Source organism: Astyanax mexicanus, chromosome 8 (genome assembly GCF_023375975.1).
Source record: "Astyanax mexicanus isolate ESR-SI-001 chromosome 8, AstMex3_surface, whole genome shotgun sequence".
NCBI lineage: Eukaryota > Metazoa > Chordata > Actinopteri > Characiformes > Acestrorhamphidae > Astyanax > Astyanax mexicanus.
The window spans coordinates 19,068,486-19,093,184 of NC_064415.1; the positions used below are offsets into that span (position 1 = coordinate 19,068,486).

At 37.5% G+C, this 24,699-nt stretch overlaps 1 protein-coding gene across 5 annotated transcripts in view; it reads left to right on the forward strand.

Annotated features, from left to right (window-relative positions):
- Positions 1-24,699, forward strand: part of nhsl2 (NHS-like 2) — a 155,536-nt gene that overhangs the window by 113,388 nt on the left and 17,449 nt on the right. For all 5 annotated transcript variants that reach the window (XM_022678455.2, XM_022678457.2, XM_007242016.4 and 2 more), the window contains exon 2: positions 18,925-19,077. In XM_022678455.2, the coding sequence (XP_022534176.1) occupies positions 18,925-19,077 (153 nt within the window). The remainder of the gene's footprint in view (positions 1-18,924; positions 19,078-24,699) is intronic.

Consider the following 24,699-nt stretch of genomic DNA (forward strand, 5'->3'; position numbering starts at 1 on the left):
AATGTGGCAACAGTAGGGGCTAAATCGGTTACAAAAGCCTGGCCTACAAAAATGATGTCTGAACGAATTTCCTCTTATCTAATATAATTTAAAATGGTTTAAAAATATAAAATAATTTCTAAGCAAACGAAATATTTAATATTGGGCTTATAGCCCAAGTGCAAAAATACAAAATCAGTAATATGCCCTGCACAATCCTTTAACCGAAATAGACCAAGTACAGTTTACAATGACTGTCCTCTAATATAATCAACAATGTTTAAGAATATAAAATACTTCCTGAACAAACGTTTTTTTTGTTTGTTTTTTTAAGCAAATAGCCTAAGTGTGAAAACACAAACAGCAATTTACTGGGCTGGCTTGCGCAGCGGAGAAACCGTGCAGCAGCCTCCTAGCCTGCTTACGCAGCGGATAAGCCGCGTGTGGGGCAGCAGAAATTCCGGGATGAAAACACAAAGAAATCTGGGCTAAAAACACAGAAAAAATATGGGGTGAAAACACAAAAATATGGGGGATAAAAACACCAAAAATCCGGGGTGAATATGTCTCGTCGGTCAGAGCAAATTGAACATTTTTCAGTGGATTAAAGGGGCCGTGATTTGCTTTTTTTATTTTTTTTTTTACCTCTTTTTTAAAAAACGAATATTCGAATATTCGCTTCGAATCAGTGCCGAATATCCGGAGCTCAAAAAACGCTATTCGGGCCAGCCCTAGAATTTCCCCAGTAGGGATTAATAAAGTAAAGTCAAGTCAAGTCAAGGCTTGAAATGTTATCTGGTTGATCTTAAACAAGTAGTTTGTATTTAATAGAGAAGTTGAAGGTGACTAAAGATGACAAAATGTTGTATTGTTATAATGATAGATTACAGTAAGCTCTTTTAAATACTGTATATTGTGGATACTGGTACTGGTAGTGCTTAATCAGCTCATACCAACTGCATGTTTCATTACAAAGAGCATTTCAAAATAGCCCTGTTTTGGATATACTATAGTATTTTTTTATTAAAACTGTCTACTATGTTTGTGTACTATGTTTTAAAAATGTTTCTGATAGAAGTTGATTTCCCCAACTCAGAATTAGATGGAGCACCATTATTGCATTATTGCAGAGAACACAGTTTGATTGCTCCACAGCTCAATACTGGGTATTAGTCCTGGTATTAGGTTTATGTTTGTTCATGCATACAGTTTTCATTAAATGCTCAAGACTTTAAGGCTGCAGCGATTAGTCGGCTTAATCGACAACATTGACTATAAAAAAATTTAACATTGAATTTTATTGTCGACGTATGGTTAATGTTATGGGGCAAGAGAGAGAGCGCACGCGACAGAAAAAAACAGGTGAGAAAGAAAGACAAACATACATAGTGAGAGATTGATAAGTCCTGAGCATCCTGATTGGCCTCTACTCATATTTAATTGGACAAAATTGTTTCAGTGTGGGTGGGACTTGCAGCACATAAGAGAGCAGGAAAGAGGCGCATACAGTGTAATAAACCAAATGTCCAAGTGTCCATTAAACACAAATAAACACATTTTACTCCACAATCTTCTACAGTCTGTCTTTGCTAGTTCTGTATAGTTTAAACACTGACTTCTATATTACTCCTGGTTAAAGTTAGATTACTGCAGAGAGCTGCTGAGGGGAGTTTAAACAGGCTTCACTCCTTCAGTAACATCACTAACATTAGGTAAAATAACACTAGCTGGCTAAGTGTTGGAGAGATACTGTACTCTGTCCACTCTATTAAAATTAAGCTATATGTTACAGTAACTACAGACTTTAATAAAAAAATAAAAAAATAAATTCTTAGACCACAATCAACTGAGGGAGGTATCACTCTGATTAAAAAAAAAAAAAAACTAAGAAAAAAGTAAAGAAAACAAAAATACAAATCCTTAAATCTCATGAAAATAAAATTGAGCCTTTGTGAATGTTTCCTATAGTATACTTTGTAATTTGTTGTTTAATATAGGTACATCGTCAAACTATCAAATTGCATTGAACAATTGGTCTTGGAACCTAATTGTTTAGCTGAAGGAAGTACAAATGAAGGGCATGACAAAAAAATAATCGTGACTAATCGACTAATTGAACAAACAATCAGCAGATTAGTCGACTAATAAATAAAATAAAATAGTTATTAGTTGCAGTCCTACAGGAGTTACATAAGAATCCATATAATTGCCACTTAATCTGTACAATCTGTTTGCTTGTGACTGAAGAATTTGTCCTTAATATTCCTTTAGATGCACAAAATGTGTTTTTGTTTGATTGCAGCAGGTTTTTAATGCTCTGTAAGGCTTTCTTAGCCTCTACTGTTTACAAACATTCCTCAGACTTGGACAGGGTATTTCCAAGGTGGCTGCCATTGAAACGAGGAACAGATTGAAACAGCAGTGTGCCCTAATATGGGCAGCGATAAATGAGCCAGTACTGAGCGCGCATAAAAAGGGAAATCAGACGATTGTTCCCTTCATTTGTAGCATGAGATCACTGTTTTCCTTGGAAGAACTGCACTTCCTTTCCTTTTTGATCGAATCGTTTCTCTGCCAGCTCACGCTCAGCTTGGCTCGGCTTGGCTCAATCTGGCTCACTCTGGCTAGTCTGCACCTGAATGTGGCTTTCTGGCATAGTGGTTTAAAGTGTATATCTGTGAGGCTGTTTGTGCTGCCAAATGTTCTTTACAAAAATTCCCTCAGATTTATGTCTTTTCTTCCTTTGAATTAGTCGCTAAGTGACCCGCTATGCCGGATGGTGCTGGAAGCTAAAATTAGCATGGAATAATGCGCAGGCCGAGTCCATCACTGCATTCTGTGTCCGAGCAGTGAACCTTTAATATAATAACTTTATGATTATAAAGTTACGTTTACTGAAGCGCAGGGTAACACATTTTCAGTAAACACAGTCCATTTGTTCTGCTCTATATTGAGGCCTCTATATGAGGCCTGTGTTCTTTTTTCATTTTTTATTACTGAAACTGACAGTAGCTTGTGGGGCAAATAAGCATTCCAAGCTAATCGTGCAGTGCTTCTATAATGTTCTGTGTCTACCAAGATGAATTGTACTTTACTTTTTGGATTCAACCACATTTAAAACATTGTCTCTCAACTCTCAAACAAGCACCAACTGCGATAGATTGGGCTTTCCTGTACAGAACTGTGTCCAATTGTGTTTGTTCATTAGAAATGTGAGCTGAGTTAAGTTCTCTTAAGAGGGGTATCCGGGTAGTTGAGTTATAAGATATTACTCTGCTACCTTCAAGTGGCATGATAGGTTTTATATGTTTAACAGGTATTTAAGATTGTGTAAACAAAAAAAATGTTATACACTAGTTTAAATGTGGTTCTTCGGCCGAGTCCATCACTGCATTCTGTGTCCGAGCAGTGAACCTTTAATATAATAACTTTATGATTATAAAGTTACGCTTACTGAAGCGCAGGGTAACACATTTTCAGTAAACACAGTCCATTTGTTCTGCTCTATATTATGAGGCCTGTGTTCTTTTTCATTTTTTATTACTGAAACCGACAGTAGCTTGTGGTGATGCTCTTTTGAAATGATTTTATCTGTGAAATATATACACACAAATACACATAAGTACACACACACACACTTGCATACAGACATTAGCCTTTAAGTGAATTCAAGTATGTGACAGGTGTTTCAGAACGCCTTGCTTTTTTGTCATCTCCCATTAGAGAGAGAGTGTCCCTAGAGAAGAGGACCTGTTAGAGACATGCTACTCCACTTCTCCTTTGTGTGCTCTGACTGTGCTGCAGCGTCACCGAGCTTTCAACAGCGAGACATCTCCCAGCGCTCCTGACTCATCGCTAAACACCGCTGTAATGCGAGGAAAAGCTCTTAAAAGGCTCTTTTAACACCTAGCACTGTTCACAAGGCACGTGGGGCCCATTTGCACGTCTAGTCCTGTGGGCTGGGATTAAGTAAGACTGGTTCGGTTTAGCCTCTCAGCGGAGATGCGGTTGGTTCTCTTAGACGCATTAATGAGTGGATTTATATAAAGGTCTGCTTGTTTTGTCTTACTACTTTCAATACATTCAATACAGAAAGTGAAACTTGTCCCTGAGATCTTATAAAAAACATTATTTAGGTTTAGCTTTATTATATTATAAATGCTTTATTAGTATACCAAAACACAAAACAGGGTTCATGGACTGAGGATATCTGGAGTAGTGGACATTAATGACAAAGAAGTGGATATTATATGATGTGTACTTTACTTTTTGGATTCAACCACATTTAAAACTTTGTCTCTCAACTCTCAAACAAGCACAAACTGCAAAAGATGTATGTATTCATGTACAGAACTGTGTCCAGTTGGGTTTGTTCATTAGAAATGTGAGCTGAGTGAAGTTTTCTTAAGAGGGGTATCCGGGTAGTTCAGTTATAAGATATTACTCTGCTACCTTCAAGTGGCATGATAGCTTTTATAAGTTTTACAGATATTTAAGATTGTGTAAACACACAAAAAAATATTATACACTAATTTAAATGTGGTTCTTTGGCCACAAGCCAGGTAGTGCTTGAATAAGGAACCTTCAAAATATGGACTACACAGAAGAGTTTCAGACTACTTGCTAAAACTAGCAGGAAATGATAATGGACCAATTTTACTGTATTTTAAGGTTATTAAGGAGTTAAATATGAATATTGAAAATGTGAATATTGATTGGCTGCAAGTGGTGCATTGGATTAAGGCACTGCCACTATCATCAGGAATTCGTTGGTTCAAATCCTGTTCATGTAGCTTGCCATCAGCTGCCGGAGCCCAGAGAGAGCATAATGTGCCTTGCTCTCTCTTGGTGGGTAGAGATGTCGCTTTTTTCCCACATCACTTCAAAGGGAGATGTCCGCAACACAAGGCGTCTGTGAGCTGATGTATCAGAACCGAGTCGCTGCGCTTTCCTCAGAGTGTGTTGTGATGCTACTCAGTAATGCTGCATCAGCAGCAGTTCAAAAAAAGGCGGTGGCCACTTTCACATGTATAGGAGGAGACATGGGCTGGTTTTCACCCTCCTGGTGGTGGGGCATCACTAGTGATAGAGGGAGTCCTATTGATTGGGTTTGGGTAATTGACTGTGTAAATGGGGAGAAAATAGAAAAAAAAAATTAGAAACTTTTGGCAAAATTTTGAGCTTCGATCTGAAATAGAGGCATGGATGGGTGAAGAGGGCAAGAAAAAGGAGTGATGGGGATTAGTGTGGGATCAGGAGGAGTAAAGCAGGGTGTGGGTGGGGTTTAACCCCTTAAAGGTCATCACTTTGGCTTCCTCCCCATGGTTTCCAGGCACTTCCTCTGTGCGTAATACACACTATGGTTAATACGTGTTTGTACACAGACCGGTTATCAGACACACTGACACACAGACACACTTTCACTCACAATGTGTTTTCCTGTCACCCAGTGTCACACCACACACACACACACACACCCACGCATGCATGTGGAGGGAAGTGACCCGGGAGGGGTTGGTGTGTTGGAGGAAGCAGGAGGGACTCTAGTCAGCACTGCTGGGAGTTGGGAGCACTGAGGAGCATGCAAACACACTCCTGCCTCATCCACACACACACACACACACACACACACACACACACACACACACACACACACATACACATACACGCTCAATATGCCATCTGTTAGTGGCAAATATTACGGTTCTCTTGGAACAGAAGCTGTGTGTGTTAATGTGTCTGTGGCTGTGTGATAGCCTTATATAGCAATATTTGGTATATAGCAGCCAGTTTTCTGTGATTTTTCAGCAAAATCCGTTCATATTTAGTCTATAGACAGAAAAACCACGTCCCCTGTAGATACTAATTGGATTGAGATTCACACTAAACACTCCTGCCATGTTTATCTTATAAATTCTCATCAAATTTTAAAAACATTGATTGAAAAACACTTATCTTTCTATCTCTTTTCTTTTGCTCTCTCTCGCTCTCTCTAACCAAATTATCATCTCTCGTGGGTCCTCGCTGCTGTAGATACAGTAACCATGGAGAAGAAGACATAACAAAGTGGAAAAATACATGTCTTGTTTCCATGAATATGATCAGTATCCATGTAGGGTGCGGATCTGGACACTGCCAGCGTTCGCTTCACACTTAGATCAGAGTTTCTGCGCTGTCCAAAATCCTGCTTTTAGAGAATCGCCTAAAGAACGCTTTCAAGTAAAAAGGAATAAGAGCCATAAAGCTGGTGTTTGTGATGCTACAGGTCAGGGTCTAATAAATTAGACTCTGCAGAATATTACCATATTGTGGCAGGAGAATCATTGACTTAATGTTTCTCTTTTTTATTGTTTTAAAAACAATAGATTTACTTTTTTTTTTACTTACGTCAAAATGTGCCCAATAAAATTTCTTTTTAGCTGTCAAATACCTTTGCATATTTCCAGGAAAACCTGCATGTAGATAAGGAAGAAATAAAGTATTTGTTTAAAAAAAGTACTTATTTCTAAAAAGAACATTGTTGCATATATTGACATGAATATTTCACAATGTATTTTTTTGTTTTACAGTTCCAGCAGTTTGTATTGCAAATTTAGAATTGTTTGCTGTTTGTTTTTGTTGCCCTGCAGACTACTAATGCAAATATTTGTTGTGGGAAAGATGCTTTTTTTTGGAGACAGACTGTCTAGACAATGACAGCTAATTATTCTACCTGCATTTACCTGTAAACTACTAGCTTATGCTTCTAGGTTCTAATCAATTAAGATTAATTAACATAACATACAATAACAGAACATGGGAAACATATGAAAAAAACACAAAAAAAAAAATTCCGACAAGAAAATGACCATTTTGTATAAAGCTGTCTGGGTACATTTGTTCACATTTGCAATCGTGAGATCTCCCCGGCCACCTTAGTGTAAAAAGCTCTTATCACCATCTGATCAGTGCCAGTGGCCTCTCTATCAGCACCACGTAAAAAACCATCAGGTGCTCCCTTTGCTTCACTGGGTGGAAAGGCTTCAATCTCACACATCAGTGGAAGGAGAGAGAGGGAGAGAGCGAGAGAGAGGGAGAGTGAGAGGGAGAGTGAGAGTGAGAGGGAGAGTGAGAGAGGGAGAGTGTTGGGGACTATGAGAGAGAGTCTGAATTGGAATTCTTGTCACTACAATTACCTTCTGAGAGTAATTGCTTTTGGCAGTTCTCTCCTTGTGATCACTGCTTAAAAACACACTTTGATGCCTCAGCGTGTGTGTGTGTGTGTGTGTGTAAACGCCAGCACGCTGAAGTCTCTCCATGAGAAGGCTTGACAGACGGCACTTTACCCTCTCGAGCATATTTTCGCTCATGCTGTGTTGGATCTTCACAAGTTATCTTCTACAAATTTCTACATACGACACAAACACTTTGTAAGATCTGAAATGAAAAGTCATCTTGGGTAAAACTGAAGGCTTCCAACAAACACCTGTCAATAAGAAAGCTAACCTGAAACAACATTTAAACACAGGAAGTGTATTATTTTAAAAATATCCCACTGTCCAATACTTGGCATTGGACCAAAAGGCTGCTGGGTCAACTTAATGCCCATGTCACATTTTACCAGTACAAGTAATATTACAGGAGTAGTGCAATCACCATACACTGACATTCCAAAAGTCTTCCCATGATTTTTGCCTTGTCCCCTGGAAGCAAAAGAAGGATGTATGTACCATATTTTTCGCACTATATGACGCACAATCAATTAGCGTAAATTTTCTGGTCAATTTTTATACTTAAGGCACACAGAATTACTGTATAAGGCACATTTTATGCGACACTTAACATCAGGAGTGTTGTAATGTTTTTCTTCTAATTTAGCAGTTCTTGCCACCTGTAAAGCTAGGCTAAGTTAAGTAAACAAAACTTTAATTCTTAAAAACACATTTCAGATGAGTCAAATGAGCCCTGAAAGTTAATCTACACAGATCAAATTTCTCTCCTAAAAACTGTTTATTTGGGTGTATTAAGCACTTACGTTTATTTACAGTAAGCCTAGATTTTCAGTTTTCCACTAAAGCTGGAGCATTAGCATTAGCTGCTAACCGCTAACAGTAATGCTTATGCTGCTACAGCAGTGCTAGCCAGAGCTAGCAGCAGGCTACAGACCGATAATACTCACCTCTGGGTGGCCAAAGAGCTAGCACGTAGCACAGTTAGCGGTTAATGCTAACACTGCTGGAGAAATTTCACTGAAACTGCTGTATAACGCTGTACTTCAGCAGAGCTTTACTGCTCCTTACAACCTGACTGATATAATTCATACAGAAGGTGCACTGGATTATAAGACGCACTGATGATTTTTGCGAAACTTAAAAGATTTTTATTATAGTTATAATTATAAGAATTTATTTTTATAGTGCGAAAAAAACAGTATTTGTCGTCTATGTGTGTGGGGCATTCTGAATAAAATATGGATGTAATTGCTGCCAGAGTGTCTCGTTAGTTTGCATGGACAATTCTAGCCAGATGCAGTCGGTCACAATCATTCCCACTATCAAACCTCATTTGAACTATGATGATTTACATCGCCTTAACATGTGCCTACTAGGGGTGGGCGATATGGCCCTGAAATAATATCACGATATTTCATGGTATTTTCGTGATAACGATACTCTTGGCAATATGACAAAACACTTAAAAAAAAAAAAAAAACTATTTTAAAAATACACTCTACTCTGCAAGAAAATAAAACATATATATTTTATTATTACATACAATATAATACTGCACACCCCTAACTGAGATATTAAAAAATACAATAATCTTATCAGATTTGTAACAGAAGTCAATGATCCAGAATGTCACGATACTAATAATAATGCACTCAAAATATCTCCATATATCCAGAATTAGAGTAAAATGAATAGATATATTCATAGACATATAATATGTCTCTAGTAGATATGTAATGGGAAATTGGATGGGTGATATATCACAATATTTTAGGGTATAATATTGTTCATGATATTTAAAAAAATTGACGACATTATCATGTACGATACGATATGGCACACCCCTAGTGCCTACTGCTGGCCAGTGTTCAACTTCACTCACAAGATAACACCTCCCAACTAATACAGGTTGTAGGCATTCCCAAGCTTTTCCCTGTTTAAAAAAACTCATGATCAATGTACACACTGCTATCCTATGACTATTTGTATCTCAGTGTACATGTAGAACTTTATTATCACAAAGCAGCATTAGAACATGTCCTGTGTTCTACCAGCTGCACATTCCACAGTCCTGTATGTCTGTGCCATTTTCCCTAGACTGAGCTTACTGTACGCTCTGTGAACTGAGCACTGCGGTCAGATTAACCCTCGGGACACATCCCGAGACAGCAGCCATGTGAAATATATTTACGAAGCAAACGATGTGAAAGCTTGGCCTTTTAAACACACGCCTGATGGTCCTGCTGGTCCTGGTAGCTGCTGCTGGGTTGCTGGGTAGGCGCTCCTGTGCTTGGTTAAGAGCACAGACCATTAGGGCATGGAGGGATACGTGTCCAAAGAACAAACAAACCCGTACAAAAAAAGAACTCATGATTCAGCTCCTCCATCTCCTCCGTACCTGTTGTCGACAGCGTGTTTTTATAGATGTGTCGGCCTCAAGTCAAGTTTTTTTCTCCTCGTGCTCTGAGATCTGATGATTTCCAGAGGAGTAAAGGGTTTTCTCTTGATTCTTCAGTTGGTAACTTGACAGGGTTGCTTTAAATAGTGTGCATTCATTGTGATTTTCTATCAGAGTCTCCTAGGTTGAAAGTTTTCTTTTGTAATGATCTAAGGCTGCATTCTCAAAAGGCAGCCAAAAACAAAAGCATAGGTTGTGTCCCAGTTTTGTACTAATTGGTAATAAAAAGTGTACTAACTATATAGACAGCTCTGGGAAAAATATGAAACCACTTAAAAAGGATGAGTTTCATTGATTTTGCCAAATTGAAAACCTCTGGAATATAATCAAGAGGAAGATGGATGATCACAAGCCATCAAACCAAGCTGAACTGCTTGAATTTTTGCACAAGGAGTGGCATAAAGTTACCCAAAAGCAGTGTGTAAGACTGGTGGAGGAGAACATGCCAAGATGCACGAAAACTGTGATTAAAAACCAGGGTTATTCTACCAAAAAATGATTTCTAAACTCTTAAAACTTTATTAATATGAACTTGTTTTCTTTGCATTATTTGAGGTCTGAAAGCTCTGCATTTTTTTTTTATTATTTCATCTCTTATTTTCTGCAAATATATGCTCTAAACGACAATATTTGTAGTTAGAATTTGGGAGACATGTTGTCTGTAGTTTGTAGAATAAAACAACATTTGATTTAAACATATACCTATACATAGCAAAATCAGAGAAACTGATTCAGAAAGTGAAGTGGTCTCAATTTTTTTTCCAGAGCTGTATATGTGCTACTCATATATAGAACAGTTTAATTTAATGGCATCATCACTTTCTGTCACTAATTGAAACTGTTTATTTTCTTGATATTTGTACATGTCAAACCCACTATAAAGGTTAGTAAACAGCCTAGTCTATGCCTAATAGTATTAGTGTGTAATTCACAATTGGGACACAAGTATGTTTTGTAAAGGCATGTTTCCCTTTACCAAGAGAATGCAGGTGATATTTAAAGAGCTCTGATTTATTGGCTGAAATTCTTTAGTGTTTTGTTCTTTAGTAAGCGGAGTTAAGATGTAATAGAATACTGTGTTTAGTCTCCTGTATAAAATAGTATAGTATTGCATTTAAAAACTTCCTCATATCAGATAGTTCTTTACCTTGTAAAGAAAGTTTTTTATACCCTTATATATTTTCTATTCTTCTGTGTTTTAATTTATGTTTAAATATGTTTCTTATTGCATTGTGTTCTATCTATCTATCTATCTATCTATCTATCTATCTATCTATCTATCTATCTATCTATCTATCTATCTATCTATCTATCTATCTATCTATCTATCTATCTATCTATCTATCTATCTATATCTGTCTGTCTGTCTGTCTGTCTGTCTGTTTGTCTGTCTCACTCTGTATCTATTAATTTATTAAATTAAATTACTTAAATTGTCCCTGTAGCAACATGTAGCTAATTTGCTTGTTAACAAAACTAACAGGCTATCCCTCTCTGTAGTTGTTAACTTTTAGAAGATCAAATCTTCTGAAATAAGGGGTATTAAAAGTAGTTTACCCTTGTTTTGTTGGAGTAACTGTCTCTACTGTTCAGCTGAGGAATTCTGCTAGATTTTAGAGCATTGCTGGAGAGAATGGGAGATTGTGTGACACAGTTCAGGACCGGAATCCCAAAGGGATGCTACCAAGGTCTTGTGGAATCCAGAGTAATTAGAAAACTTCAGACACAGAAACATCCTCTTCTACAGACTGTATTTTAAAAGTTTAAATTGGTGACTGAATCATCTCTGGCCGGCTGCAGTAGAAGCTTCCTCTGAGTTTGCGGATTTGGCCAAAAGCCCTTCGAATGGCCTCTCCTTCACAGTGATTAGAGTCGCATTGAGAGGGGCTTTGGTGCAGAGCCACTGGGCCTTATTAAATGTCCTGAAGCCCCCACTCAGTTCATACTAGTTAATAAGCTGCTAATGAGAAGGAATATATTTAGCTAATTAAGCGTAGCATGTATGTGTCTGTACATGTGGGCATGGGGGCATGGAGGGCTTGGGGAGGGGTTTGGATGGTACAAGAAAGGCTTGACTTGCGGGGTCGTCTCTCTTTGCACCCAAGGTCTAAGATTAAATTTGGGGCTTAGATTAAATTTGTAAAAATAATATAATCCAAAAGAGAAATGATACACTCCTCCTCAAAGAAATAGCAGCAAAAATAGTTGTAGCCAGATTTGATTTGATTTTTAAGCTGTACATACAGTGGTGTGTAATGTCTGTTTAATACAGGTGTAACCCAACATGCCTGATGTCTTAGCATGAGGTTGTAGAGGTTCCTAATGGTGTCCTGTGATAATCCAATCCATGCAACTTAAATTTTCTCATGCAAGTCCTGCAGATTTGGTGTGGTAGAAGTGAAGATAGGTCTAGAAAATGCGTCAGGCAATGGTTCAGTAATATCTTTGTCTTCAAGGCAAGCTCTTGAGATGGCGAGCATTGTCCTGTTGGAATTAGACCCCACACAGTGACACCAGGACTTCTGGACGTGTCTGCCTCCACACACAGATTCATTGGTTGTCTCCAAGACAAAAGCGGTCACTCCATGACAGGCTGGCAGCACTACCCACCAAGTTTCTTTCCTTCTGGGTGCACTAGTCTGTAGTCTTTTTTATGTGAGTGATTGCCTTAGCTGCAGTTCCAGCTTACTGAAAATGTGGTTTATTTATTGTTGATTTACACAAAAGGAAAAACCAACCAAGACAAAAGCCTTAATTTCAGAGGAGCCTTGTTTCCATCGCAACAACAGCACAAAATGACCAAAACAAAGCAGCACCCAATCCTCAAATATAGCATTAAAACATTTCACAAGAGAGACAATAAAAAACCCTTAATTATGTACCTCTGTATCTCAGGAAAGCTGTGACTTCACCTCCCTGCCATACCTCAGCCAATTATCAGATATGACAAACAAGATCTTATATAACAACAGTATTTTCTTAAAAAAAAAAACTTCAGATCATTTTTTTTTATTAGACATAATTGCTGGGATATACAGCTCTGAAAAAATAAGAGACCACTTAAAAATGAAGAATTTCTTTGTTTTACCAAATGAAAAAAACACTGGAATTTAATCAAGAGGAAGATGGACGATCCTAAGCAAGTCACCAAACCAAGCAGAACTGCTTACATTTTTGCACCAGGAGTGGAATAAAGTTATCCAAAAGCAGTGTGTAAGACTGGCGGAGGAGAAAACTGTGACTAAAAAACAGGGTTATTTCACCAAATATTGATTTCTGAACTCTTAAAACTTTATGAATATGAACTTGTTTTCTTTGCATAATTTGAGGTCTGAAAGCTCTGAATCTTTTTGTTGTTTCGGCCATTTCTCTTTCTCTTATTTTCTGCAAATAAATGCTCTAAATGACAATATGTTCATTTTCTCAAACGCATAACTATAAATAGCAAAATCAGAGAAACTGATTTAGAAACTGAAGTGGTCAATTATTTTTTTCTTTTTTTAGAGCTGTGTAAATGTGTGTATAAATGGTCTGGGAAATACATGTTCATTTACGGGTTAAAGGCTAATTAGCTTGTTTGCTTGATGTCTTGGTGGGGCAGTGAAAGCCTGGTGGTGGCAGGTCTGTGGGTCTGTTTATGTAAGAGCATCATCTTGGAACAAAGGTTAATAGCTTGTGGCTAAATGCATGATGGCTGTCTTCTGTCTGACCTGAACCCGTGCTGCAGGATCACCTGGCTGAGGGAGAAGGCTTTCACCCATATGTCTGCTATGATAGCTTGGATGATATTTTTAGAGTTTTAATTAAAAATGAAACAGGAATGTCTTTCACCAAGCAAGATTTCTCCTTTAGCTTGGCGACAGCTTAAGCCCAGAGCAGGTATGGCCCATTAAAAATACCTGTGACATTTTTTTTTTTCAGTCACAGTTGACCTTGTGGCCATATTCAAGGCTATGCATACAAAGTGGTAGTAAAAGCACATTACTACATTACATTTACTCATAACTACTATACAAGTATTCCACAAATCAGCTGAGGTAGCTTGTATAGCAGTGTTTGTGCACTATATTAAGGTTTAAGGTTTATAAAAAGTTGTACCAACAGTTCTGTTGTAAAATCTGAGGTGATGTTAGTCTTGTATGGTTAGCTTTTATCCAGGAATAGATAGTTATTGTGTTTTGAGGCCCCAGAGCACCAGTCCCCTCAGCAATAACACAAAATAGTAGAAATGATAGAAATTTGTCAGAGAGATGCAGCAGATAGTGTGTGTACTACACAGCTCCAGGGGTGTGTGGGGTTGTGGGTTAGATCCTCACTCTGCTCACTGTCTTTGAGAGGATTCATTAGGTTCTCCCCATATTTCTGAAATAGAGGGTTAAAGGTGGTTCAATGGGTCCTTTAAGCAGTGCCATAGAATAAAGAAACTGCCTTTAGTTCCATAAAAAAACAAAGAATAAACAGATAAGTTACTAAAAACAGTTCTTTCCACTCACAATCTAACACCTTACAACTTATAGAGGTGTAGGCGTAACACTTATTAATTAGTTTACATACTGCTATCCCATGAATTTTGGCATGTCTACCTACTAACCTACCAACCAACCAACCAACCAACCAACCAACCAGGACTGCCAATATTAGAAAAGAAAATGGACATTGCCTTTTTATAATTTTTTTAATTTATTTATTTTTTATCCCCAATTTAGCTACGTCAATTGTCCCATTCATTCAGCTGCTATTCAGCTGTATATACCCCATCACTAGTGATGCCACAACACCAGGAGGGTGAAGACTAGTTCTAGCACTCTTTATCGAACTGCTGCTGATGCAGCATTGCTGAGTAGCATCACAGAGCTCTCGGAGGAAAGCACAGCGACTCGATTCCAATACATCAGCTCACAGACGCCTTGTGCTGATCTACATCACCCTTTATAGAGTGATGTGGAGAGAGAGTGCCATCTATCCACCAAGACCAATTGTGCTCTCTCAGGGCTCCGGCTGCTGATGGCAAACTACATGACTGGGATTCCAACCGGCGATCTCCCGATCATAGTATGGCATTATTATTATTATCTGCGATATACCTAGTAATAATTCAAAATTACAACAGGATTTTAACCAGATTTGATCAAAAGTAAAAAATATTTCAAGATTTTTTCAATAATGCACTCTGTGTATCCAATAGTGGAGTAAAATAAATGATTGGGCAGAAAATGGAAAATGAGAACATTTAAGAATGAGATTTTTTTTTATATATATATCAAGCAATAACAGACCACCCACCCACCCAACTAAGCCTTCCCAGACAAGTATATATCATAAATACACCTGGATTACTGTATCAGTTAGTCAACTTACTATCTGAACCTCCCCTCACTGCTGTGTGTGTGTGTGTGTCTGCACTCGTACACACAGGTCGTTTTTCTTTCATCCTGCTCTCTCTCTCTCTCTCTCTCTCTCTATCTCTATCTCTCTCTCTGTGGCTCTATATCAGGCGGAGTTACATAAGCAGTAGCATTATTAATTCCTCTTTGGAGAAGTAGTGCTGAAGTTGTAATTAAGTGTACACAGCTAACCTCTTGGGGGATAAGTGAGCGACTTCTTTTCCTCCCCTGTTCCTTCCTCTCCCTCCCTCTTTCCCTCTCTCTCTCTCTCTCTCTCCCTTATTAAGTTAGTGTCTAATGATAAGGGGATCTTGCCTCAACACATTGAAAAGATTTATTACAGTAGTTTGTTCCTGCATACCTCAGGTTAACTGAGTGTGTGTACTGTAAAACCAACCTTTGACCTTAAATGAATAGTTTGCAGAACATCTGCTTTAGATTACTTAACAACTTAAACAACTCAGCCTTCCTTACTTCTTCTTAGCTGCATTAGTCTCAAAGTTACAGGTATACTGAAGAAGCCAGCCTCAGACAACAGACATGTATTGCTTGATCAACTGTGGATATATTAGATTCTGATAACGTTGTCTTTGTTTTGTTAGTGTTTAGGTGTGAATTTTTAATGTTTTAATGTTTATTGAAGGTGAAATATACTCATTATTCCCCACTTCTGTGTATTTCAGTTGATGGAGAGTAAATCCACCCTCAGTATAAACGAGTATCCGCCCTCTCAGCACGTTTAAAAAAAGGCCTGGTAGGGGGGTGAGAATGAAGTGCGAAGGCAGGGCTTAGGACCGAGCCAGGAAAGCAGCCAATCAGAGGCTTTTCTGCTTCAGAGAGCACAGAGACCAGTGGGAGGATAATCATTCAGAAGGTCACTTCTCACCAATACATGCATTCAAAATACAGGAATCCTGTCTGTTTAACCATCACCACTTGGGGGCACACAAGCCAGGTTTGGAACAGCAAACAGACCCGAAACTATAATATAGTATAATATTGTAATATAAACTATAATAGCGTGTAATAAAGAGTGACCATTTTGATTAAAAAAATGAGTTTACTTGCATTTAAAGGTGCAAAAAAGTTATTTAGAGTCATTCAGAAAGCATTTAATTTGCTCTCCAAAAGTAGTAAGTTGCAAGTTGAGTTTTTGGATGTAATGGTAAACAAAATACATGTTCTGTATTTTTTTACTTTAAAATATACATCTATTAGACCAAAAGCTTGTATTATGTGGCTAAAAAATCAATCTTAACTCTGTAATTATTAATTGAATAATTATAGGAGCAACACCAGTTCAATCTCAGGTGATGCCAAAGCCAACTACAGCAAAGATTCACTATACACATCACCAATCATCACCAAACATCACTCATGAAAAGATACGTTGCCCTTCCAGCAGTGGCAGCATCATGTGGCAGGGAGTATTAGCTAGTGGGTGAAATGACTACATTGAGAAAACAAGTAAGTTAAATGTATTTCTATAGCACAATTAAAACAAAGTACAAAAGTTACAAAAGAAAAAAGGGAGGGAGAAATTGAAAGGGCATAGTTCATATACTATAAAATTCACAATGTGCAGGATTTACATTTAAGCCAACTGATGTAAATATGTTTTAAGTTTAGACACAAATGCCGATAATGATGGAGCAAGTTTGATCTCAGTAGGGAGACTGTTTCAAAGTCTTGTGGCTATTACTTTGAGCTGAGTCTGGGGAAATCTCAAAAGAAGCTGGTCAGCAAATTTCAATGCTCTGGATGATGTATATAGCTGAAATACCTTGGTTATATAAGTGAGCACCAGATCCTTTATTGCTCTAAAATTTTTTAATTAAATAGGAAGTGACAAGAAATGTTTTTACTGTAAAACAATATTCTGTATTATATATATTTGGTAAAAAAAAAAGTTTTAGAGACCATTCTGAATCACTTATTTTTTAATAATTAAAGGATTGAAAATCTGAAAAAACAATGTTTTTTTTAAATATTAACACAATTCCGATTTAACATTCACAGCCGTCCATACTGTATAAAACTGCAGTGCTCAACTTTATTAGCATGTGTTCTTATGTTTACAAGTAATTATAACCCTCCTCTATGGAGTATATGTGTAAGAAAATATAAACATTTTAAAGTATTGTTTTAATATGTTTTGCAACATTTTTAATGTTAAGCTTTTTTAATGATTTTTTTTTTTACATGTAGAGATTATTACAGACAGTGATTTATTTTGTGTAGTGTTTAAACCCCGCCCACTATAGATCAGTGTTTGTCTTTTAATTTCACTGTTCTGATTGAATAAAAAGTTTTCTCTGACTCAGATTAATGAGTGCTGAAGTTTCATGGTTTGTTGGCTGCTGGAATCACGAACCTGACTCTCACACAGTTTGTCTTTGCATTCACTTCATAACCAGAGAGACATTGTCTGGGGGGCCTTTGTAAGCTTGGGGCCCTTGGCAATTGTTTGGCTTGCTTGCTTTGTTGCAGCGGGCTTGTTCACATATCATATCATATTGTCGCTGCCACAACCTTGCCATTGTTGGCATCACTTTGGTGCTTACTCATAAGAGGCTTGGACCCGTTTCTTTGTAAAGATGTTTTGAGACAACATTTGTTGTAAAAAGAGCTATAGTAACAAAATTTCAAGTTTTATTGAAGTTTAATTGAATTGAACATTACCAAGCCAATACACAGCTATAGTATAGAGTCATGCTGAAGGTTAACCCGTGTGTGGTGTTTTCATTTTTCATCAAATGATACTAAAAAAATATTTTTTCTAACTCAAACTCATTGGCATTGGCTCATTTTTTGTGAAAAACATATATCAAAACACATTTTCGATAAACACACACTGTACACCCCCCCCCCCCCCTCCCACACACACACATTTATATTACATACAGTATGTTTGGCCAAGGGCTAATAAACATTGCTTCATTTGTAAATTTGAAACTAAACAAATGTTCTACTCATATATTGAGTTTAATTCATTTTCTTTTACATTTTATTTAAAAAACTAATAAAAAAAAGAGTAGCACTTTTTGAAAGAAATGTAACATAAGAAAGGTAAAGGGAAAATATTAACCATGTAAGCTGTTTATATTGGGTTAGAAGCAAGCATGTGTAAAGCATTTTAATGTAGAATTGCTTAATTTTGCTGAATTAAATACAAGTAACAAAGTAAACGAGTAACAAAAATATGAACACCACACAAGGGTTAAAGGAAACAGTTTTGATGAACCTTTATTAGTAAAGGGTCCAGAAGCGTTTTCTTCTCTGTGTCCAAATTGACACCCATTTAGGAACCTTTGTTTGTAGAGTTTGTAGAGTTGTTTTCGAGTTCACAGTGGAGTTAAAAGGGCCACATGTCCACAGTTGCTCAGCATTTGAACCTGCCGTGATGCGTTGCCCAGGAGCAAAGCTGTAATCAGTGTGAGAGCCACTGTTTCTGTGAGAATCTACTCTAAACCTGAGAAAATAACACACTGCTTTTCCAGCACGCTGCCTTGTTTTTTTTTTTCTTGTACCCTGCAGATAAACACATCAAGATTGTGATAAATGCGTGATTGTGATTACTGTAATGCAGCTCTTTGATGGTGAATCTGCCTGTGTCAGATCTCGCTATTGCTCTGCCAAAATCCAGCAGTACCCTGCCCCTCGTCTGCTGATATTAGCTATGCAAATGTCATAAAATTTTATTTATGTATCTTTCTCTCTCTCTCTTTCTTTTGCTCGGCTCCCTCTTGTCCGCCCTCTCTCTCTCTACTTCTCTCTCATCTCTCTCCCTACTGCTGTCTCCCTCCCTTCCTCTGCTCTATCTGTATCTCCCATCCACACACTCCCTCTCTCTCTCTCTCCCTCTCTCTCTCTCTATCTTTCCTACTGCCAGCCACCACCAACTTGGACTCGGAGAGCAAGCGAACGGCCCACTTCCAATCGTCATGGCAACAGCATGTGAATGTGTTCGGCTCGTGGAGTAGGCCGGAGTGTGTGCAGGAGCTGCACCAGGAGGCTCAGCTCAACCTCCAGAGCCTGCTACAAGGTAGGAGAGTCCAGCCGCAGGGTGTGTGAGTGAGTGTCTGTGCCGAGTGTGTGTGTGTGAGCGAGTTCAAGAGGGTTCGCTGTTGACAGTAAGCTCCATCCCTCAGCTGTGTCATCTGTATGGATTATCAGGCTTGTTATTTCCATGGTTTTATTCTGTTTATTCTGTACGCTCTGGTCTATATGCATGTGTATGTGTGTCTTCGTGTGTGTGTGTGTGTGTGTGTGTTTTCATCCTCCGTGCTTGTATGACTGTATTATACATATATATATATATATATATATATTTATATTCCTGTCTGTCTCAGGCAGTGTTTGTATTGCTGTTTCTCAGTGTAATCTGTTTTCCCCTCCGTCCTGCTCCCTTCATCCCCTCTCGCGCTCTCTCGTGCACGCTCTCCCTCTCTCTCTGACTCATGCTCTTACCCGTCCCTGTGATCAATCAAGACTTATTTTGATTGGTGGAGAATGCGTGCTCTCTTCTCTGTTCGTTGCACTAGCTCTTACACTTGACTGAATGAATATATCAATGCAGATATACCTCCTGATGCTTCTCACAGTGTGTGCAAGTGTGTGTGTGCCTGTGTGTGTGTGTGTGTGTGTGTGTGTGTGCACGCTCCCTCCCTGCTTCTCTCCTTTCCTCATCTCTCTTTCAGTCCATTCTTTCCACTCCACACATTAATGCATAATTGTAAAGGATGAGCAGATGTTAGTCATGCTCTATAGGAGAAAGATAGAATGTGTGTATGTGTGTGTGTGTGTGTGTATGTGTGTGTGTGTGTTTGAGTCCTCGTTACTGCACTTGCCATCCCTGGTATCATATCCAAAGGGCAGCTGTTGCTTAAGTGAGGAGTGGGTGGTCAGTGTGTGTGTGTTTCTGTGTGTGTGTGTGTGTGTGTGTGTGTGTGTGTGTGTGTGGTTCTGTGAGCAGGACGGGCATGCCAAGAATTCTGTTTATAGATCCAGAAACATATGATGGAAATAAGCTATGTTCGGTGGATTTCTTTTGCATTTCTTTAGGTAATTTTTTTTAAGTATAAAATTAATACAGGGAAAAGAAGATCCTATCTTAATTATTATAGTTATTATTATATGTCTCTCAGTTCTATTTAAACTGTCAATGTAGTGTTAAGTCTGCCGTATCAGTCTAACCTATAGGAACAGTTGTTTGGGCAGTTGTTTAACTTCTCTACTGCAGCCCTGAGTAGGATTTTGTAGTGCTTTACTGGTTTAACAGTGTTTCATCCGGAGAAAAAAAAAAAAAAAAAAGATTTTTTAAACTTGTGCCTCACATTTCATTTCCTTGTCCCTATAACTACTAAAATATCACTTGTTTTGTATTAGTTTAGCAGTCTTAACATTAGATTAGCAGTAGTTGCTCTATATTTATAAAGCTTTGTAACTCAAGTGAAGGAAAAATCCTGACTAAGAAATGATTATTTTTCATACAATTACCTGTTCCACAATTTTTGGCACCCTTAACAATATCTTGGAAATAAATGTATTTGAACCCTTTATGTCATTTCTACTGCAGTTTATAAAGTGGATCAAAGTTTCTAGGAACTTTTAATTAGAAATCCATCTCACTTCAACTCACTTCCTGTTTCCCTGGGGTATAAATATGGCGTTACACATATTAAGCGCTGTCTTGTTGGCAAAAGGAGGTTGTACAAAATACTAACACCAGGGGTCCTAATAATTGTAGCACACATTATTTCATTTACATTTAGTTGTGATTTTTTCCCCCACCAAATAAAGGCACTTAAATCAAAGGTTAGATTTTTCTCCTTTTTTGCATTGTTGTCCTATATCATAAAAAAAAAAAAAAAAAAAAAAAATATATATATATATATATATATATATATATATATATATATATATATATATATATATATATATATATTAGAAATCAAAAACACTTCTTAACCAGGGGTGGCAGTAATTATGGAGAGTGCTGTATATGCCTTAGGCCTGCTGCTTGATCCTGACTTACTTAACTTTGGCTTTGTCCAACTCAGTATGAACTGTGCATTAAATTAGTTAAATTACAGCCATAGAGATTATAAGCATTTAAAATTCCTTAAAAGTCATTTAGAAGGTGTCCCAATGATTGGAAGAAGAAGGGTTTTGCTTGTTTCACCGAAATGTTTTAGTTACGAAGCTTCAGTTAAGCAGACACATCAGATGATTGTGAGGTCTTACCTGTCAGCCTCACAAGCATTTTGCCAGAGATTTGTAAATATGTTTTAAAAATGTACAGATATTTGGGTGGATTCTTTACATGTAGTTCCTTCAACCATAGACGCAGGTCTGCTTCTTTGGAAGGCGGTGGATTTAGAAGGTTGGAAGGTTATATGGCTCCTCACAACACTCTGATCCTGTTTTATGTTTGAAAGCTAGTTAGATATGTTCTAAATAGCTTTTAAAAATATAAAGAGCCTGTTGGCTGTCACGTTCTCGTCCAGTATTGTGTCTCTCTGGTCTGTACCTGTGTTTATTTACACTCTGCACGTGCCCTGTGTGTATCCTGTGTCTCTGCCCCTGACTACTTGTTTGTTTGTAGCTCCGCCTCCTTGTTACCTGGTCCCAGGTGTTTCTCGTTTCCTGTCCTTTTCCGTGTGTATAAATAGTCCCCTTGTACCTGTTTTCCCCTGTCTGTGGTTGTACGTATTTATGTCAGTCAGTTTACGTGTTCATTTTGTTTGTTCTATCCCCATGAACTCTGTTTCTCAGTTTTTGGTTCTTTCGTTTGTTTATTTGTTGTTTAATAATTTACTCATAAGTGAGTCCACTCTTCACGTCTACTTCCTGCTCCCGACCGGACATTGGCATGTAGGGCGAGCATTCTAGCTACGTTATGATTCATTTGTCTACAGCAGCAGATACTCCAGACTGCAATCACTTTAAATATAATATGATCACTAAACTATTTGATATTAAATGACCAGAGATAAAAAAAAAAAAACAGAAGGTGATAGACAGCAGGGGGACAGCAGGTGTGTGCTACTAAAATTTTATTATAAATCAACAAAATCCTACTCTAGAGTAGGCATGACGTGCATGTATAATGCACTGAATTAATGTTTAAGAAGAATTCAGGTTAATGACTTATTATATCAGAATGTCAGTAAAATATGACTTGATTACGAAGTTTATTCCAATTTCAATGTTTTCCTGATGGCAGTTTTTGGTAGTTTCTGAAGTTCCAGCCGTTTTAGATCCAGATAAGGGCAATAAAGGGTTAATAATGAAGTCATAAGGGTTGAATGAGGTAATACATTGTCTACCTCATGCTTCTGGTATGTTTTAAATTGATTTAAATCACCTATTGTTTGTTTAACATTAGGAAGGAACTGTTTGATCCAGCTTTACTCTGCATGTTTGCTCTGCATCATATCCTCCCACTGTTTGCCTTTGTTTGCACACCATTAGTGGTGCACATAATGCTTATGGGAAGAGAACGATTTGCCTTCGTTTACCTTTATTTGCTGGAGAGAGTCTGATTGGAATGGGTTTAATGCAGTGCCCTGATGAAACTCAACTGAGAATAGATCAAAGTGTCTTTGAACTTGGAGATTCTCTGCCCTTTTTCATGTCTGACCACATAGATCCCATTTATCTCTGGGTTCTTAACTTCTGAAAGTAATGTTTATATTGTACAAAAAAGGTTCATCGGCTGATGCCATAGAACCTTAGAACCTTTTTTGTTTGAAAAGAGAACTATGATTGTAATAGAGATGTAGATTTTGGCTTGTTACGATAACTATCTGCACCATATATTGTGGCAGACATAGTTGTAATAAACAATATTATCATTTTGAGATATTATTGAAAATGTATGGCACTGATATATTAATAATATGATGGCATAAAAATGCAGTTGTACCCTTTTGTCATGTCTGTGTATTGAATGATAAATCAATAACAGAATTATTGTGACTGGCCTATTTACAGCGCTGGAAAAAAGAGACCACTTTAAACCAAATTAAAGACCTCTGGAATATAATCAAGAGGAAGATGGATGATCACAAGCCATCAAACCATCAAATTTTTGCACCAGGAGTGGCATAAAGGTATCCAAAACAGTGTGCAAGACTGGTGGAGGAGAACATGGCAAGATGCATGAAAACCGTGATTAAAAAACAGGGTTATTCCACCAAATATTGATTTCTAAACTCTGAAAACTTTATGAATATGAACTTAAGAACTCTGAATCCTTTTTGTTATTTCTGACATTTCTAATTTTCTGCAAATAAATGCTCTAAATGACAGTATTTTTATTTGGAATTTGGGAGAAATGTTGTCTGTAGTTTATAGAATAAAACAACAATGTTCATTGTACTCAAACATATACCTATAAATAGCAAAATCAGAGAAACTGATTCAGTAACTGAAGTGCTCTCTTCATTTTTCCCAGAGCTGTAGGTATGTGAGTATATAAGAACTTTTAATTTGACAAAGACACTTTACATAAACACTCACATCTCTATTACAATTATGATTCTTATTCAACATCATCATGATAATGTTGCAGTTCTTTCAATGTGTTTATTGTGAAAATGATAATGAAAATTTTTTTTTATGATGAATGGGCCAATAGCAGAGCTCCAAAATTGGGTTAAAATCTCTTCACATTGATTTTTATTGTAAGCTTAGATAATTTTTTAGCTTCTCATCACAAAGTTTTGTTCTTAGACTGATGATACAGAGCAGTTAGAAATTAGTTAAAATTTCCCATAAACACATACATTTTTTTGTGTGAATGAAGCAGAGAATCCAGCAGAAACTTGTTTTTTTTTGTTTCTTTTTCCCTGACCGGCCAGTTCACCCCCTTCTGTAATGCTCATCAATTGTGAATGTTCAATCATGAACAAGGGCCAGAGAGAAAAGAGGCAAAGAGAAAAACAAAACAGAATGACCATGAACAAGAAAATAATTCTTATTAAAACCAAAAGTGGTTCTTCTATTTATATTCCCGTGTATTATTTTTTATGACTCTCTCTTTTACAAAAAGCAGTACTGCATATACACTGTTCAAATGATTTTGGACACCCCCTCTAATGAATGCATTCAGCTATTTTAACTTTCCCCAGTTGCTGACTCTAATGGTTGTGCAAATGCACACCCACAGCTTGTGTAATCCCTGTAGAGAAGTACTGCTAATAGAATAATGCTTTCTGTAGCAGATAAACATGAAACTGTTGGCACCGTGCCTAATGCCAGGAGTGGGCTAGAGCTGTGGAGCAACACTGAGCTGTGGAGCAGTGGAGGGACTGTGTCCTATGGAATGATGGAGGTGGTGCTCCATCCTATATGTTTGGGATGAGTTGGGGAGTTAAGGACAAAGTGAGGTGATGATCATCCGACACCTTCACGTATGCTCTTTCCACTGAATACAATCAAATCCTCACAGCAGCGCTCCAAAATGATAAACACTTTACTTTTAAAATGTCTTTCCTAGACAGTAGAGACAGCAGAATCAAATTTTTTCCATACTGTGCTGTGGGCTAGATTTATTAATGGACTGTAAGGGCTTGTGATCTTGACAGGTTTGGAATCAAGAGATTGTATTTAATAAGTTTTCCATTTTTGTCCCATATATCTGAAATGAATCAATATCACA